This window comes from Anthonomus grandis, chromosome 10 (assembly GCF_022605725.1).
Source record: "Anthonomus grandis grandis chromosome 10, icAntGran1.3, whole genome shotgun sequence".
Classification (NCBI taxonomy): domain Eukaryota; kingdom Metazoa; phylum Arthropoda; class Insecta; order Coleoptera; family Curculionidae; genus Anthonomus; species Anthonomus grandis.
The window spans coordinates 8,828,017-8,848,679 of NC_065555.1; the positions used below are offsets into that span (position 1 = coordinate 8,828,017).

General features: G+C 30.3%; 1 protein-coding gene across 6 annotated transcripts in view; it reads left to right on the plus strand.

The window, feature by feature from the left end:
- Positions 1-20,663, plus strand: part of LOC126741159 (muscle-specific protein 300 kDa-like) — a 221,094-nt gene that overhangs the window by 184,478 nt on the left and 15,953 nt on the right. For all 6 annotated transcript variants that reach the window (XM_050447499.1, XM_050447501.1, XM_050447503.1 and 3 more), the window contains 8 exons: positions 577-1,247; positions 1,424-1,963; positions 2,559-2,939; positions 4,419-5,122; positions 5,680-5,935; positions 13,554-13,856; positions 18,228-18,473; positions 19,194-20,039. In XM_050447499.1, the coding sequence (XP_050303456.1) occupies positions 577-1,247; positions 1,424-1,963; positions 2,559-2,939; positions 4,419-5,122; positions 5,680-5,935; positions 13,554-13,856; positions 18,228-18,473; positions 19,194-20,039 (3,947 nt within the window). The remainder of the gene's footprint in view (positions 1-576; positions 1,248-1,423; positions 1,964-2,558; positions 2,940-4,418; positions 5,123-5,679; positions 5,936-13,553; positions 13,857-18,227; positions 18,474-19,193; positions 20,040-20,663) is intronic.

Genomic DNA, 20,663 nt, shown 5'->3' on the forward strand with positions numbered 1-20,663 from the left:
AAGCTTAGTTATACAAATCGGGTTTTCTAACCTCGAAGTGATTCCGACTTCACCAAAAAACAGATGATGATTAATTAATGGCACCCATACTTTTTGTTTTTTTGTCCAAAGCAGCAAAAAGAAAATGCAAATCTTTTAGATGACGAAGTTCAAAAATCAAATATTTATTTCCTTAATGAATTATTAGTGATATTCGTTCAAGCTTTAAAGATTTTCTAAGAATATTCATCGAATATTTTGCAAATCTGATGCTATAAGACCGGCTATAGAAATGTTGTGTGAACAACTTTAAGATTTCCAACCACAAACGATGTGAACCTGGAACCTTTTCACTATTTTTTAATTTTCTTATTGGCAATTATTATTTTTTAGTTTTTCTTTAACACCTTCCAGTTACTTTATATTTATCTACTTTATATACAAATCAAGAACTTGTTGTGTTGTGTATAAATTGCTTTTGAAAGCAAGAGACCTGTAGATGTTTTACAATATTGTTAAATAAACCAGTTTTAAAATACTAGCACAGAAAAAACGATGATTGTTTTGTTTTTACTTACATTTTTTTCTTTGCGACAGTTAATCCTCCACACAGTCTGGAACCATCAGTGATTGTAACTGATTCAACTGTCCTTCCAATTCAATCCACCTCCCTAAACCGATTGCAACGATTACAATCAACCGACAAACCTACGAGATTGAGCACCACATCTAAGCTAGCAGCTTTACCAGATGTTTTTGACGACGAACCTTTACTTAATGATTACCTTTGTGCTTTAAAAGAGGCCGGCGATAAAGGAGATACTAAAGTTATACAACAAACAGTTATTCATATTGTAGAAACAATAACATCTTGGCTTGAAACTGTTGAGTATAAAATACACCTCATTCGCACCCAAGAACCGTCAGACGAACAGGTTGAAGAATTGAACGACCTTAAAACGTCAATCACTAAAATAGGCGATAAAGTTGACCAGTTAAATCAAAATGTTCAACTTACCGATCAAATTTATACTGAAAAAGAACAGAAAAGAATGCAAAGCTATATAGATTCCTTAAACCAACAAGTAAAACTGATACATGAGGTTGTTAAGGTGCAGGAAGAGGTGGTCATAAATGACGTTAAGCGTTGGGGTGAATTTGTAGTTAAAGTACAGGAAATGGCAACTTTAATTGATGGTCTAAAAACGCAGTTGAATGATATAAAAGAATCAGACTATGCTCCTCAAAAGAAAATGGCCTTATTGGAGGTAAGTTTTTCTTTAAAATTATATTGAGTAATTAGGTTTACTTCATCCCTATTTATTAAAAAACCCTAATTATTGCGCCCTTTAAGGTGCTTGGTTTTTCTACTTATGCAAGCCAAAAATAGTTTTCTTCCAATAAATGTTGCTTCACCTCTCATAATACATAATTTTAATTTTAGGATCTAGACTCTCAAATTAGGACTAATATAATTCAATCGATAAATTTGACCAGCAATGCCAAATCTCTCCAAAAAGACTTTCCTCAAAAGAAATTGCCCAAAGATGTATTTGTTATTCAAGAACAGGTTAAAAAACTGGAAAAAGAAATCAATATTGAACGCGAAAAATCGCAGCAACTGATATCGTTATCGGACGATTACGAGCAAACCTTAAAAGAATTTAAACAAATCATCCAAATCGCAGAAGCTTTAGTCGAAAGTCCAATACAAGTAAAAAATTTGGAGCATTTAGAAGACGAGATGCAAAACCACCGAAAGTTCTTCGTGAATTTAAGCCATTGTAGGGCCATTTTAGAATCATTAGAGGAGAATTTGGATTTGGAAACTAGAAAGAATCACGCACAGTTGCATCAAGATTTATACGAGAGAGCTCAAATTATTTTGGATAAATCCACCGGAAGATTTAGGCAAATGTCTTTAGCCGCCTCTAGATGGACTATTTTAGAACAAGGTACCAGAGATGAACTTCGATGGCTTCAGGTAAATCAAATAATAATCTTTAATTAACTCTTTTTCATTTTTATTTTTATTTTTTTGTCGTGTTTAGTTTTAATTTTAGTTTATATTGGTAAATCAAAACTATTTCATAAACTATATTGGTAATCAAACTTTTTGAATTTGGTTTGGAAAAATGGTATTAACTAACACTGTGCGAGTTAAATGCAATGCTTCTACTGATAAGTTTTTTTCTTCTCAAGAAATCCCTAAAAAAATCCCAAACTTCACCAGAACCTGATTTTTTCCCAACACCCTGGAAATCTACTTCTTGCTAATTGAAAAGCCATTTTTCAGAGATTAATAAGAAAAATTGAAGGGTTTTGTTTAATTTTACTTTGGGGTTTTGAGTTTTTGTCACTTTTAAATGATGCATCTGCTATAAACCGATTTCATGCACTCGAGAACCTTACACTTACCACTAACCTTAAACTTACACTTAAATCTGAATTGCGCATAAAAAATACACTGTTTTTTCAATTTTCAAATCATATTCGGATTCAATTTCGGATACTCAATGTCTCAGTCTCAATTAGCTTATGTAAAAGTGACTAATTAACCATAAAACAACATTTTTTAGGTGGCTCAGCAACGTATTCCTGATCTGAACAGCGTTACTAGCAGCGACTACGATCGCTATATAGATCTACATCACGCCTTGTCAATTGATATTAACTCACATCATGACAAACTGATTCACCTTCATCACGCCGCTACAAAACTACAGGAATTGGTCACGTGCTCGGAATTAGACCAAAGTTACGACGAGTCACTCCAAATTATAACAAAATTACAAGAGGATGTTAGTAGCAATTTATCGCGTTTGTTATTATTTAGCGAAAGCTGGACCGTATACAATTCACTAAGCGATAAAGTGGAAAATTGGCTAATGGATGCACAAGTGCAATTAAAGTCAATGGAGATACCTGGAGGAAATAGAGGGCATATAAGGCAATTTTGGGTAAGTTGAATTAGTAGTTTTGTTTTTTTTGTTTCCTATTTTAGCATTATATAAACTGATGATCGGACAGAAAGGAAAAAATGTCCTATAGTTTTTCCAGCAAGCTTTTTATATTAACTCGTTTTATATTTATCTCTTGATGTTTTTAAATAAAAAAGTATCTCGCTTAACGTCTATAGTTTAGTGGCATTTGAAATTGACGCAACCTAAACTTAAAATAAAGTTAAGACGCCTAACAAAATATGACTGTAAAAATTGTATTAAAAAACTTTTTTTGATTTGTATAGGAAATTTAATTTTAATTTTACCATTGAATTGATATTTTTTAATAATTTGATTTTTTTGGCCTCATGTTTTACAATAATTTAAATAAAACTAAAGGTGTTGAAAAATAGAATATTAGAAATTGAAAATAAAAACCTCCACAAAGAGATAGAATATATAAATGTATACCTCTGGTCCGTATTTTTTATAATAAAGATCCAAATAAGGTTTTATGGTTTGTAATATTGTCGGGTTTAGGGATCACAAAATAAAACTCCAATCTTATTTAACTTGTTTAAATATGCTTAGACTTTTATTTTGTGATCTCTAAACTCAACAATATTCGAAACCATTATTATTTTTCATTGTATTTGGAGCATAGTCTTTGATTTTGTAGTTTTGGACATTTAAGGTTTTTGTTGTTTCTATTCTTAAGTCTTTTTTATATTGTTCTTTTATGTCATTTCTTCTCGTTTCCATTTTTCTTGGACGTTCTTCATTCGTCAGTATTATATTTTTCTTTCTTTTGGGAAACTGAAAGAGCTACATCACTTTACTTTAAGTGTTGCGTATTATATATATTTCTTCCACTAATCTATAAATTGAGTTAATATATTTAATATATTAATTTGACTACAGGTAACCGAAATATTGGGCTTTGATCATTCGGCAACTGACTTTTATAGTGTAAAACCTGTTTTTACATAAATGATAAGAGGGAATTGAATTAAAGCGCCATGTGGTTGATAAATTTAACGTAATTAATTAGCCAGTAACCGCATGGAGCGTATGTGAAAATAGATCGGCACTATTAACATTAGGAAGTATGTAACTTTAATTTAAAAATGTTTTAATGCTAGTTTAATCAAAGATGTCCATCACCTAACCTTTGTTTTAAAGACAATTTTCGAGCTAGGACCTTTAGTTGGTATTCATAGCCCAAGTTAACATCTATTAAAATATCTATACCATTTATTTAGTTGAGCTAAATACATTTTAATTTGATTGTATCTAAAAGCATGCTTATTTACAACTTACTATATATAATAATTTTAAATAAATGCTGAACTGCACTTTTGGACCTGGAGATATCACGAGTAATATCAAAATGTTTACCTTAGATCAATTGACTTTCAAAGTCTAAAAAATAAATACAAATTTTTGTTATTACATAAAAATGAAAATAAGAAATTTGACACCAAATCATTATTTCAGGAACTCAAAGCCAAGCACGAAGTACACAACCAAGCTCGTCTAAAGTCAACAAAATTACTCGAAAACTCTCTTAAAATCGTACCTATATGCGACGAAATGCTACAACGGCAATTCCATACGCAGCTTCAACAGGACTGGCTAAAAACCACACAACGCATTGAGCAGATTCATGCTGCGTTAATCGATGATATTTCCTCGAGCGATGTGTCAAATAATGATAAACTCGCTCTACTAGAACGAGACCTCCACGAACTGAAACTAGAAGTCGATGACCTTAGGGGTGTTATAAAAACCGAGGAGGAATTAAGTTTGTATCTTAATCGACTCCAAATCATGTCTCAACGGATAGGAACCTTACAAAATGAGTTGGGTAAACTTGGACTCATCTTATCCGTCAGCGAATCTGATCAGTTAGCGAATTTACTCACACTATCTAACCATTTGGAGGGGCAAATAATGGAGGAACTGCATGGTGGACTTTTGGTTCATGAAAGGCTCCAAAGTATTCAAGAAAAATTGTTGAGAGTGAGGAGGAAACACGTGGATTTAGGAAAGAAATTGGAAGAAATTAAAGGAGTCGAGGGAATGGGTAGCGATGCGGTGGAAAGAGCCGTGGGAGAGTGTTTCGAGGTAGGAGAGGAACTAGTGACATTATGGCAGGATTTGATGGGGGCACGACAGTTGCTGCATACAGTCCCAATGGGGTAAGTTTCGTGAATCTCTTTTATTAAATTCGAGTATACGCATTTTCTGGATATATTTCTTTGCATAAAACAAAAAATAATTGCTGTTTTGTCTAACGTCTTTTGGAAAAAGAGATATAACAAATGGACTTTTCAAATTGAGGTGTCTCGAATAAGAAAAAATATCTTTAAAGTCTTTTTCAAGTTCTTATGGAAAGTACCCGCAATAATTGTTGAAATAACGATTTTATTAATTTCCATTTACTCACACAAATCACTTTAATAGTTTTTTAACGCATGGCAAATATCCCGATACTGCCAAAGGCTTTATAAAAATCTTTATTCTTAGTTCCGTATAAAAAAAGTAAGCTCTTCATCAAAAAAGTCTACTCCAACATTGCTTGTAAAGATAGCTGTTTTGTATCAACTGAGTAGTTTTTTATTCGATTGAGTAAACGATATCGTCCTTGATTATGTTATTGTTGTGCGTATTATACGTTTTTAGCATAACTTTTATTTTAGTAATGTCCAAAAAATGTCAGAGCAGACTAAACAAGCGTCTATTACTATTTTTTCAGTCTACGGGTCACAATTTCACCGCTACAACTAGAAAAAGAGATTTCGCAACTGCAAGACGACCATACTGCCTTAGAAAAAGAGTGTGGCCAAATATTGGCTCTATTAAGAGGTCGTTTGACCCTTTGGCAACGTTTTGAGAGGCAGTTAGAGCTTGTCCAGCAGAGCGTTCACGAAGCTGACTTTATGATTGAGATATTGACTGTTCAAGGCACCGTCGACTATGAAAGATTGAGGAAAGCTACCGAAAGACTCGAGGTAAGTCTAAAATTTATTAAATTTAATACTTTATTAAGTTTTTAGAACTTTTTATGGGAATAAGAGCTTTATTAGGTATACCATTAGGAGATTAGGATATACAGAATCGGTTAATGTATAGAAAGTTCGCAATGACAAATTAATATTTTTCTTAACCATTTCTGAACGTCAATTTTTTTTATTTTGATTCAATTCAAGTTCAATTTGTCCTTTATAAAAGGTTCATAAGGATCTATTTATATAACTTTGCTAAAATTTAGCCAAATGTGTAGATTTGTGAAATATGCGTTGTTATAAAATATATATATGGAACAACGATTTCTTTCAAATTGTAATAAGTTTAAAAAATCTACTACTTCTGTAAAAATACAAAATATTTTATATAAAAGTACTACTAAATATTTTAAGATAACCCACAGTATTATATAATAATGTCAATTTATGACCCTTGGAGATTATTTACCTACTTAAGTATTTAAGAACGAAAATTTATCTTTATGACCCTAGAAGAAAAGATAAATTATTCAGGAAGTGACCATTTTTTGGCCAAAATAATAAATAATTAATACTTTAAATTATGATTAAGTCTTGCAAATATTACTTCAAAATAAAAGGTATTTATTTGGGAGCGAAGGTAAAAATTGGGGTACTACATTAAATAACCGTTTTTGAGATATTTAACAAACTACAATTTTGAGATTACTTTATATTTATTATGGAAAAGATACATCTATTATAAATTCATTGGAATTAGAAATACTGTTTATTATATTTATTTATTTAATTATATCTATTTAAGATTTATAATAAAAAATAATTAATTGAAAATGTTACAGAAATCAGCCAATGTGTTTTTTGCCAGACACGTTTGATGATTTTTTAAATTAGAAGACTCGATCAGATTTAATAAACCAAATAATGCACTTAGTCAAAAAATCATATTGTTTATTAACTAATTATGTATTTGCTCTGCGATTTATCTATTTTTTATTGTGGGTTATTATTTGTTAATTTAATAAACATTCCTGGAATATGTCCCATAAAGGATTACATTTTCGTAATGTTCATGGCTGATAAATTCTATGAATCTGCAATTGGGATATTAAATATATTTTTACAAATTTTTGGAATATGAATTTCAGTTTTGACTAAAATTATTTATTATTTTTTTGTTGAATTTAGAGCTTTTAAGGAGATGTTGACAAACATTTAAAAAAAATATTATTCAGGCCTTCTGAAAAAAAAAACTGGCTTAGAACTTGAAAAACAAACAAAAGTATTAATTGAAAAAACTAAAATCAAAAAAAAATTCTTAAATATCCTTTTTAAATAAAAAAATGGATGATAGAGATTATTATTTATTATTCTTTGACGTTATTTAACACAGCAGAGTTAAAGAAAAAATACTTTTTTACGACAACTTTTTTTTTTGACTAAATAAAAATGAAAAATAATCGTCAATTTATTTTTAAAGAGCTTACTACAAAAATACTACAAGTTTGGTCGAAAGTCTTGAATTTAGATTGAAAATAGGTTACACTTGTTTCCCCCCAAAGGCATCATCAGTTATAAATGAAAGTAATCAAAAATTACAACCCTCTTTTTAAATTAACATTCGTAATAAAAAGAAGTACCTGATCAATAGCTTCCGCAAATCACCCTACGAATACTAAAACATTCTATGGTTAACATAGTATTATTCATCTGTACAACAACCCAAACAAACAAAAAGTAAGAAAAAAAATAAACAAGGAACAAAACGGCCTGGATCTGGTCAATTATTTTGGCGTTTTGTTTTTTCTTTTACTTCTTGCTTGTTTTAACGATAAACTTGACCATTTTAACGATGAACTGTTTTAGTATCCGTTATCTATCTTTAGTAAGCACGTCTTAAGGTTGCTGTTTTTTTAAAGATGTGATTTTCAAAAGCTGTTAATAAGGTACTTCTTCTTATTATGTCTTAGGGTGCCTTGCGGGGAGACACGTGTAAACTATTTTTGATCTAAATATAAATTCGAGACTTTTGAACAAATTAGAAGTTCTCTTCTAGATAAGAGTGATTGATATGAAATGAATAATATATCAATTTTTTTAGAGGCTTTTAATTATCATTAAAAAAATTGCTGTTAATCAACAAGTGTAGCACATGCACATTTAAAAAAAAATTACGGAAAAATCGCAGTCTTCTGAAAAGTACTAAAAATAATTATTAGATATGCAGGTCTAATTATATAAGATTTGTGTAATCAGGATTGAACTGTGATACATAGAAATGTTTGTCTTTTTATGTGTGTCCTTAGGGTCCAGATAGCCTTACTCGAAAGAAATTATTTACATAAAAATTAATTATTTCCTTCAAAAATTGTAATTTTTCTAAATTTCGTTTAACCCTAAGTTACTTAAAGAATTCGCGAAGAGTAAATAACCCAAGCATACAAAATAAATAAACTCAAAATAAATCCTGTTTTTAAAATAAGCAAACAGCGCTGAAAAGCGCGCATTACTTCCACAAACGAAGCAGAATGTTTAAAATTACAATGCGAAAACGGAATTACGAAAATCAAAATCAGTTTAAATTTGCGTTCGGTGCCGGAAGGTTTGTTCCTATAAATAACTATTCGACTACCGCTACATGTTTTTAATAGTTTGATTTATATTTATGTTGTGGGACGTGATAAGATTTGAAATAATGTAATTGTCTTTTTGGTACGTACTTTTATATCATATAATTGTAGTAACGGCTTTTGGTGCCATAATATATATTTAAGCTGTTGGAATCTATAATAAAATTTTCTTTCATACCTACCTATTAAGATGTTTAAGAACCATTTTATCCTTATTGTTTAATACGTTATAATTTCTTGGTAAAGAACGTTTTTTAATAAAAAAAATTATCTAGTTTTATTTATTTTAAAACTAATTATAAAAAAAAATTTAAATTTTTTGCAGCTGGATAAACATAGTTATTTAGCTGTTGTAAGGCTTAACGAACAATTTTTTCAGTAATATTAAAACTGACAGTATCACATAAATACGGGCTCGGTATTATTCCGGTTATAGAATCACAAATAATTATCTGAAAAGCACAAAAGGATCTTTATTTCAAACGTGTTATCAGTGCATGAAGAGGCGTGTTTAAAGTTAAAAGTTTTTTACTTTAAAAAATATTTCCAAATATGATATAAATATTCATGAATATTTAATTAATAAAGTGTGTATCCGCTTGCATTAAACTAATCAATAATTGCAATTTTTAAATTAACCAGAATGTATCTTCTCAGCTTAAACTTCGTACATAAACGCGATTTTTTTAAATTTTGACATGATCAATGAATGGTGTTACGTACTAACGATGTTGAGAAATGTGATGTTGTTTTTAAATAATATTGTTGTTATTGTTAAATTGTGTGGACGTGTTCTTACATGTACCGAAAGTGTAAAAACTGCTTTTGAAAAACACATTTTTTCTCTTTAGTTATTATAAAATTACTAAATAATTTTTGAAAACGTTATTCGAACAGTATAGTTTTTACATTTTTCAAAATCATTTTTTTCGTTTTACCCGGTAATTTTCAAAGATGAGTCGCCCCTGGATCTTTTTTATTTTTTAAAATACAAAATAAAAAGGTAAATAACAGAAGATTTTGAGCATTGTTGATTTTACTGGAAATGACAACCCTAAGTAACCCTCCTAGTATATTTTATGTTTTTTAGATAGAAAATGACAATTCTGAGTACAACGACGTCCCATATGTCAACTTTTAAAAATCAAATTTACAGAATAAAGTCTGATTACTAAAACATAATAAATAATTTATTTTGATATTGAATTTTACTAAAATTTAAATAAAAAGTGATTTAAAAGCAGCAATTTTTTTTTTAAATTAATAGCTTCACTTAAAGTGTTAAGTGTATAGTATCAAATGAGTCGCAAAAACTGCTACTTTTCCATCTTAGTTCTATTTTAAAAAATTGAGTAATCTCCAAAATATGAATTTTATGAACAAAAGAATTACCCAAGTCATTCAACCTGTATTTCTACGACTCGTTAAATAAAAATTTATAATTTTAATAAAATGATAGGACGCCAAATTAAATGTTAAATTAAGAAATATTCTTTGACAAATGTGTCTTCATTGTACTTAAATATAATTTTCTATTAAATGAACATAACCTTTACAAGAGGTTGGCTCATTATAAAATCAAAAGTTGTGGTCACTTTCGGTTTGACGATTATAACATCATAAACCACTTGAAGTTTCCTTGGTGAAATAATTTTTTTAAGCCTTAATTCAACTGCAATAAGACTGCAAATTTTAAAAGAGCATCACAACTTTTAGGTAGGCTTATCTATTATCTTATTGTTTTATTGAGTGACAAATAGAATTTAAATGGGATTTTCATATAATTATCATACTTTTAAAATATTTATTTGGTAATTGTTTTACCTAAGAGGCATAACACTAGGGTTCGCAATTCCAAAAGTTTTATGATGCAGGTACTTATAGATTAATAACGGATAAAAGAGTTCCGTGTAGTATTTCTTAATGCTGACGACATTGTTATTTTTATGTTAAGCAAACAAAACTAGGGATTATCGTTCAGACTATCAGCGGTTAATTATTCTGCTTTAATAAACATTGATAATGTTGATGATGGTGTACACGGCTTATTAAAAACAGAACTAATTATGCATAGTTACCAAAGCATATTAAAATACTTAATTGGCTTTTACTTTGAGGTTCAATAGTATCTCGAGCATACATCATTATTTAAAAATGTTAACGGTTATACGCCATTAACAATAATCCAGATGTTGCAAGATAATAATTATTACCAGTATTCCCATGAATCACGTAATCATGGCATAATTAAATATAATATGTATTTTATTAAAAAGTTTAAAAATTCACATTTTTGTTGTGCAGATGTCCTCAAGGCTAATACAAATATAAAATACAGAATAGTGAAATAGAAAAATAAAAAAAAATAAATAATGAAGAATGTTCAACGCAAATAATCATCTCAAGGTCAAAATTAGATAAGCATAAAATATTTAAATCATCACATTTTTAAGGTAGAGGCCAAACGTGACAAAAGTATCGTAAATTGACCCTTTTTTTACTATCGGCCTATTAAATTCATACTTTCTTAGTTTATTAGTTATACAAGTTGGAAAACACCAGGGTTTTTAGAGAAAATATAATAAAGAAAATTGACATTATTTTAAATCTTTGGAGAATACCTTATGCTAGACACCGAGATTTATTTAAACGTGTCCCGTCTTCCGACTTATTCTTTTATTAAAGAAAAATAGAGAGTCTATTAAAAGTATTTTAACCATCTCTGAAACCTCAAAGACGATACTGTAGTATTTTTTGACAATATTAAAAGACTACAAGAACTCTTGACAAGAGTCAAAGATACTAGTGAAAAATACGGTCCAACGCTGAGCATATATATAAGACCAAATTCATAATAATCCGAAAAGGAACCAATGTATTATGCCAATTTATTATCAGAAACCAGAAAATCGATAGTTGTTTCATACTCGTACAACAAACGAAGATTGGGACCATTCTCGTGAAATTAAATGCCGGATTGAAAAATCCCAGCGTTTTTCAAAAAGTCAAATTTTAGCCACGACCTTAATCTAACAGCAAAGATAAGAATGCTTCGCTGTTATTCCAAGTGTTGCTTTATGCCATTTAAAATGTGGCTGTATCATTAGGCAGCCAGATCTAACTTCCATTTAAAAATTCCTTAGATTAATTAGTTTCTTAGCCTACCTGTTAACATGATTAAGCCCCAGTAAGAAAATTATCTTTTTCTTGAAGAGAACATTCACTCTGATTTGACTCTCTTTTCTTAATGTACTAACTAAATGTTTTCAGCTACTAAGACTTAATTCCTTGTCTGTCCACAGACCAGATTTAAACGCCAATGAAAAAAATCATGACTTTAAGGGAAGATGTACCCCACAGACAGTGTGTAAGTCCCAGGAAGTCAAATGTTGTTGTGGAAATTTTATTTGAAGTGGTTATTCCTGAATCTGACTCACACGGAAAAATTCCTTAGATTATTAATTAATTTCTTGGCCTATCCGATGACCTGATTTAAGTTCCATTAAAAAAATTTTCACTCTCTTGAAGAGAAGATCTACTCTGAAAATTTGAACCTCACTAAGAATATTTGAACTTCTTGCCTTCCTATATGAATTGTCCTCCTCATCTTATCTTTTGAATGCGTTTATATAAAAAAAATGAAATTTGGCATACATCATTACAACCTAAATACTACTTTTTGGTCTTGCCGCCATTTTAAAAAATAAAATTAAATAGAAAGAGGGGTCGTGCTATAGATACATCGTTTGAAAGCTCCCACTGAATGCTTTATGGTCCTAGAATATTAAGTCATTACTTCTACCCATAGCAAAATGGCAGCATTTTTTCGCATTTCTATTTTCCATTTAAATATTTAAACTTTAGGTAACACAGAAATGTAACTATTTCGCTACAAAAGATGTTGAAAGTGCACCATTAACTTCAAGACAGTAAAATAAACTATTCGAATAACATTTTGGAAAGTGGCAACATCAATATTGCGATATGCATCAATTATTCTTTGACGTAGGTCGAAGATAGATTCTGGTTGGGTGACGTAGACTTTTTGTGTTAAGTAGCCCCATAAAAAAAGTCCAGAGGTTTAAGATCGGGCGACCTGGCTGGCCACTCGGTAGGCCCTCCACGACCAGTCCACCAATTAGGTTAAGTATTAGTCAAATATTCTCTGCTAAAGTGAGGCAATGCCCCATCTTGTTAAAAAACTGTTTCCAACTCAAATTCATGAGGAATGTCGTATAATCTTAAGGATCAGTGGTCCTACTGCATTTTCCAACATGTTTAAGTAAATGGCGTCCCGCCGCCATTTTGAAGTTTTGCAAAATGATCTATGGACCAAAAAGTAGTATTTAGGTTGCTAATGATGTGTGCCAAATTTGAAATTTTTATAAAAACGCATCTAAAAGATAAGAGAGGGTGGGAACAATTAAGATCCGCACTGTATAAATACGTAAAATACCTTTGGCAGCCTATGTCACAAATGTTAGAGTGCTCAAGAAAATAAATAAAGATATGGAGATCAAAAGAAGATCAAAACTAGGAAGCTTCAGTACTTAGGTCACATAATGCAGAATGGGAAATGTTATGAGCTCCCAGAGGTAATTCTCCAGGGGAGAGTCCCAGAACCTCAATTGCGAACATGCAGTTTTTTAGTATTTTCAATTTCAGAGGTATTTTATCAAAAAAAAATGAGATGAGATCGCCTTCTTTAACGTCGGTTCTCCGCGTTAAATCTCTACTATTACTTTAACATTAATTCAAAAACTACATTTTATTGGAACCCTGGTGATTTTCTCTTAAATAGACGAGGCAATTTGCACCTCGTTTTAGCTCCTTTTTATATTAATAGGAGAAAAAACTTTTCAAAGTGTTATATGTATTAAACACTTAATTTAGTTCTAACTTAATTCCGATATCAAGACGCCAAGACAATTAGTCACAAATAAAAAAATCTTTAAAAAGATTATTTCATGTTATACAATGTTTTCGTTTTCCAGAACTTATCCGGTGACTTAGTTTCACGAGAAAACTTGGTGATCGAACTAAAGGAGGCAGCCAAACCTTTGGCGGATAGTTGTTCTCCCGAGGTCACATCCAAAGTAGAAGCAGCCGTAGAAGAGGCCGTTACCGCTTACAATACCACATGCAGTAACTTGAAAGACTTATGCGCGAAATATCAAAAAGCTGTCGATCTCTGGAAAAGGTATAAAGAAGCGAGCGACCTGGTGAAAGAATGGATTGATAATCCTATGGAGGGAGTTGAAGATATACCTCCTGCAGAGGCTGTGGAACAAATAAAGGTAAGTCAAAACATTCAAATATTTATATTTTTTTATAACATCTTTTGGTAATGCTTTTCTTTATTTTTTTTTTAAATAATTTTTAACACTATACGTAAGTATTTAATGGATTTTCAGCGGTTCTAAAATAATTAAAACCTCAAAAGGTAAAGGACTTAATGTTTCATATGTTAAACGTGCAGAAAGGTCGGTTTTTATCTGTCGATATATAGCGAAATAAGGCTTTTACCAATTAAAAAAAAGAGATATATAGTAGAATAGTCCTGAGTGGAATTTTCTTACTCAATACATCGATTTCCTACATTGTTTTAAATTCCATTTGTTTCTCATGGTTATAGGTTAAACATAAGTATAAAAATAGATAGAGTGGCAAAAAGTAGTCAGTTTTACACTATTTTTAATATTCTTGCTTAAGTGATGCCAATTTTTCTATTTCATTCAAATTTAAATTTAGTACAAGTTAAAATTATCTTTCCTTCAACAGTATTGGCGTATGTTTTCTTACGAGGTTCGCTTATGATTTTGATGAAATTTTGATAATGCGTTGGCATAAAAATTAAAAATGAATAACAGACAGCTATATTTTTTAAATCTCAATAAAGTCTGATGTAAAAGAGACATAGATAATAATATAATTTTTGGACAACATATTTCTTGTTTGCTTGATTTCGAAATCTAGAACAAAATAAAGGAAAAATAAGTTAAGTTTCTCCGTATATAAGTTAATTTAAGTCTATAGTTATGACGGTTAATGTACCCAATTACTTGCAAGGTCCTTGGTGTTAGATGCGGTTTGTGGAAATGCCTTGGTTTCCGATCATACGTTATATAAACTTGCGAAAGGGGTGTAAATTATTAGATAATTCTCATTGCATTCTCAATTACTGAAGATCTGATTTTTGACTTTTGGACACCAAGTAAATATATGATAGTAGAAAAGTAAACAATTTGCATATTTTAAATGTTTAATTTATCTTTAAATCTAAATAAATTTCACTGTCAAGGTAGAAAAAATAGGGTTTGTTAAACATGCCATTTATTACTACAGCCCAAATAGTGATCTCTGATTTCTTAAAGAAAACCTTTTCAGTACAGATGGCAGTTCTGAGGCTACAATTTTGTTAGCGTTCCCCCTATTAGTGTCATGTATTTATTGTTTTCATACATCAGCACACCTTTTTTTCACAAATTAATCAGAAAAGTTTGTGTAATATTTTAAAAGGTTTGATGTCACTGATCTAATCAAAATTCGCAATGAACCTATAAAATAACATAAAAAGTTACCCATAAAACACCTGCATATAGTAAACTTTTTCCCCAAACTTTTACTTTTTATAAGTTATTTTCAGTTCTTTTTAGACTAGTTTCACTTTAATATACATGTGTATAGAGTAAAACGATTATTATTATTTTCCTAACTTTTTACACACATACACATGTGTAGTATCTTCTTAAAATATATGTATGCCTTTACTTAGTTTTCCAGATATGAGACAATTATTGCCAGTTACACGATATTTATCTAGTAATAAACCAAAAGTTGAAAACACACACGCAAACAAAAGTACAATTTCCTTAATTTTATTTTCCAAATAATTTTTATGTCAAAGTCCGTTTAAAATGTTTGCATGCTGGTGTAACGTAACAGAATTCCGCAAAAAGGGGAAATTTAACACTTTTTTTTTTAATTTCGCGAACTTGATGCGTGCCATGGGAATTTAATCGAATAATTCGATTTTACCCGATTTAATTAAAATTTAGAATTCAAGGGCCAATTAGAAATAAGGGTGAAGGTTAATGGGAGAAAGTTTTGTTGTAATTGGTATTGTTTGGATTTGAGTCACAACAATATTTGTGTATATTGTGTAGATGTAATATACTTTATCTAAATATTTACAAATATAGTACTGAAATATTGACCAAAAAAACTTCAAAGGCTTGTTTTAGGCTTACAAAACATTTTTACCATTATCTATTTATCTCTTTATTAATATTATTTTAATATTTATAAAAAAATAACAGAATAATATTACTATCAAAAAATACTTATAGTAATAATCTTTCTTCATTATTTCAAATTACGTAACACTATATGGATAACAATATGTGGATTTTTAAAGTAATGTTAAAAAATTGCATTATTTGTCAACATTACTTTTTGACGAATTTCAAATATTTGATATAGACAATTTTCCTGTGAAAAAATTGCAAATAAGTTTTTCTTTAATAAATTACGAATTCAAATCATACAACATGCACATTGCACTAGAAATAAGGTCAACACATTGTCGGTTAATCCTAGAGTTAAAAACACTATAGATCAACGGTCATTTACGTATCTGTCGTCCTCTGTTTATGAAAAAATATCTAGCTTCGTACGGTTCCAGCCTACACCATATTCTTTTAAACGTAAGTTTATGCATGTCATAAAAAATCACAAATTAGGAAATAACTACATTGTTTAATTGATGTGAAGAATAATAATTGAAGAAATTTTCTTTTTTAGTATTATTTCTCAAATTTAAATTGTATTAGTTTTTTGTATTTATTTAATAAGTCTTTATTTTTTCCATTTTGTTTGTCGTACTTTTAACTCAATATTTGCATAGATGTATACATTCTTCAGGGGCGAGTGTCCACTTGTGGGTATAAATCTCCATGTTTATTGTTAAATTGGATTACAGTTTGTTTAATCTTCTAAGGTTTGTATTATTTTCTCATAGATGGGCGTAGCTATAATGTACTTGAAGTAAGTCGTTTAGATTTTTAAAAACTTCCTATAAAGACCATTTTTAAATTATTCTGATTAACCGTTCCTACACAATAAGCAACTCTTTTCCTAAAAAAACTATGTTTTATAAATTTACTAAGACTATTATAAAGAAAATTAAGTTTTTTTTATTAACTGGCTTATGTTAAATAACAAGTCTATGTGTTTAACTTAGGTATAAATCATTGTTGCTCACCTTAATTTGTAGAAACTTAGTTAGCTTAAATTTTTTTGTTAGAAATAATATATTGTTGTTTTCTATATTTAAAATCAACTGGTTGTTCTAAATTAATATATATTGCAGAATTCTATGCAAAATTCCTACAGTCTTTCATCAGCATATTTCATTAGACCCTGTTGTTTAAAAAAATAATTTATAGAAACAATAATAAAACTCTCAGCAATTTCTGTATCACTAAATAATATTTTTGGAATAAGCGTACTCCATTCTTACATCCACCGTTACTTTTACATCTTTCCATCTGACATTTATATAAGATTAAAACCATTTTTATTAAATTATCTCTAATACCCATCTAAGCAAGCATATGTCTAAGTTAAAAGCATATCTAGAGCATTAATACAATAATAAAAAATAGTTGTTTCAGTAGATTTCTCTTTTAAGAAACTATATTAATCTTAAAAAATGAAAGCTTGCACGGAGAGTTAAATGCCAGAAGAATAGGTTTATCGAGGTACTCCGTAAGACGAGAATCAGAACAAGTAAAAATGATATCTGCCAACTCATGTTAAACTTGTATCAGCTCATGCTTCCTTAGTGTGGATGCTGTATTTTTTCTCCAAAACGGAAGTTAATAGAGCCGATTGCAAAAATTGGTTGTTTGCTCCTGTCCGTGATTTCTTATATTTTTTCCTTCACTTTTACCTTTGGTTTTCTGTTCGCCCTACCCTGAAGAAGCCAAAAACCAGAAACACGTGTCGGAAAGTACAGTTGAATCTTTGGACTCCGTCTGTGGAAAATGGAATAATCAGCCGCAATTCCGAAGTCGTTTGGACACCTCGAAGCTGCGATTTGAGCTCGTTGGATTATTTTTGGGAAGAGTCATTAAGGATATCTAGAGACAATTGAAGACTTAAAACGAGAAATCGGAATTGCTATTGATGAGATTCAAGCCGAAACAATAAAAAAAGTACTGAAAATAGGGTTGATCGAAGTAAGGCGAGTCGTGGCAGCCACATGAACGATATCATTTTTCATTCTTAAATCAAAAAATTTTTTCAGTAAAACGGAAATTTTACATTTTCCTCAATTTTTGTTTTTTTTTATCGCCAATTCTGATTTGATTTCTTTGCATTTAGATTTATTTTCTGTTTGTTTTATACTGTTTGGAACTTGAACTAGATAAGAAGTGGTTATCATTATTGTTTTCCATATTTTATGTTTCGTTGTAGTATACTTCCTTACAAACTGACGTTAGACTTAATATGACGCACAAATGGTCACTTTATAGTGGAGGTCGTTCACATAGATTTTACTGTATATTTAAAATAGCCGTCTATAATTAAACTAACTTGACCTATTTTTGCTAATAGTACAATGTTCTTAAACGAGTTAATAAAAATAATAATTTTTTCTTTAGGTTTGCGAAGGAGCTCTCCACGACCATCAAAATCGTCTGAAAGAGCTTCAAAGTTTAGTGACAGAAATTGCAGAAGCAGTGGGATTGGACGCTAGGACACTTTTGGGCGGCGAAATCGATGCCCTTGGTGATCGTTTACAGGAAGTCCGTGCGACTCTCACCACGTTAGCTGACATCGCAGACGCCAGATGTAAAAACGAGGAAAAAATTTCCGAGACAAAAGAGTTTTTGGAGAACGTGCAAAAGGTAAACAAAAAATAGTTCTAGACTTTTGAAAAGCAAGTAATACAGTTAACTTAATGAGATATATCTATGTTTACTGAGTATTTTGGGGATTACTAACTAAAGGCTGCTACAAAGTCGTAGCTCAGGTACGAAAATGCAAAAATGCAAAAATTCAAGCATGTTTCGTCTTATCCAGAAAAAAATTAAATTTCAAAAATTTTATTTTGACCTTGATTTATTTTCAATCCGATTTTAAAATAAATATCTTATCTTCACTATTTCTCCTTGACTATCTGATGCTACTTTCAGATTGAAAATACAACGTTTCCCCATGAACTGTCTTTTTTCATATGGATGCTTTATTGTATTATTTTTCATTCATATTATCATTTTTATTAACTGATTGATGCCAATTTGAAAAAATTAATATTGTACTTATTTATTTCAAGAGGATTTTTGTGGTTAGCAAACAGGAAAAAATGGAACGAGAAAATTCCATTTCAAGGGTTGTATGCCTGTACATTATCCTGATTGAAAAACACTAGTTCTTTTATCAAAAAATTAACCTAATTATATCTTTAAAATTTCGCGGTTGTATTTTATTGTAGTCATTCTGTGATCTGTAATAATTTTTTAAGAAATTTACATTTACAAGTCTTTTTTTTACGCTACCTCTATTTAAAAAATGATCTTTTTTTATTTCTCTCTCAAGCACTTCTCTAATGATAACTATTATTGCAGAGCGTCATGAGTGATCAACAACCATCTATAGAACATCTCCCTATCCTCAGGGATCACCTATTAAGCCTTTCTGTTGCCGAACATAAAATCCAACAAATCCAGGAAGAAACTCTGGAAATTACTACTGAAAAAACTGAAATCTCTATTATAGAAATCTTGGAACTGTGGCAATATATTTTTAAACAAACTTTCAAGGAGTACCACAGACTGAGCACGCAGCTGGTTCAAAATGAAGACAGTATGGCGGCAATTCGCTTATGGGAAGAATATTTAGGGAACTTGGAACAGTTTCTACATGGTGATAAAATCCCTGTTGATTTGAATGGCTTACACCAACAGCGACATCTTTTGGAAATGCATGAAAATCTGTTAACCGATCAAGAGCGAATACTAAAGTCTAGTGAGCAGTTTGATTCGTTGAGAAAACGTCATCAAGAAATCTTAGAGCAAATTATAGAAAGACATGAGAAAATCGAAATGCGTCTAAACCTATGGGAAAAATACCGGGTTGACCAAGCAGAAATTCTGCAGTGGCTAAAAACTATGGAAAAAGAACGTGAAAAAATACCATTACGCTATTTACCAGTGCGAAAACTTTCTAATTTAATTAGTAGAATTGACGTTTTGTTGGCTAAAATTCCCGAAGGATTAAACCGTCTGGAAGCTTTAAAACGGGAACAAATCGTCTTAGTGCCATATTGTGATGATGCGCTAGCCACATCGATTAAAATGGAACAGGTGGCTTTGGGACAAAGAATTGATAATTTGAAAGCTGGACTGGAAACCTGGAAGACATTTTTAAAGCGAATTGATGGTTTGGTAATGGAATTCGAGGAAAAAGAATCGGTAAGTCTTTTGGCTATTGTTATCTTTCATTACTATTATTAATAACTAGATATATTATAATTTTCATATATTTAATTTTATTATAAAAGGGGCCAAGGAAAAATGTTCTTGACTTAGTTAAGTGCAATATTTGATTAGATCGAAGACTCTTTAGAAAATAAAATACTCATTATAATGTACGTTTTTATTATATTTACAAGGAAAAGTGTAGATTTTACCCAACCGTATATTTTTTATTAGTTTTAAAAGGTTTTTGAGGTATAGCTGGGAAATTAAATATCAAATACGCACATTCCTATTAACAGGTTGGACCATGACTCATAGAGCTAGAAAATAAAAATATATATTTTTACTCAATGGTTGATACGAGTGTGTTATTTTTTTTGAGGCTAATAAAAAACAGTAATTTATTATTGAATATGGCTTTATTGGTTTTTAAAGTTTTGTCCATGATGACCACTTAAGAACATACAAAATGCACTTTTGCATGCGCTGGAACTAATTTTTATAACGATTTTTTCGATTCCGATTGAGGTACTTCTGAAACATGGTTGCTGAATGTATTAACGGCTTCTTCAGGTATCAAAAAACATTTACCACGCAATTTGTTTTTGATAAGCGGTA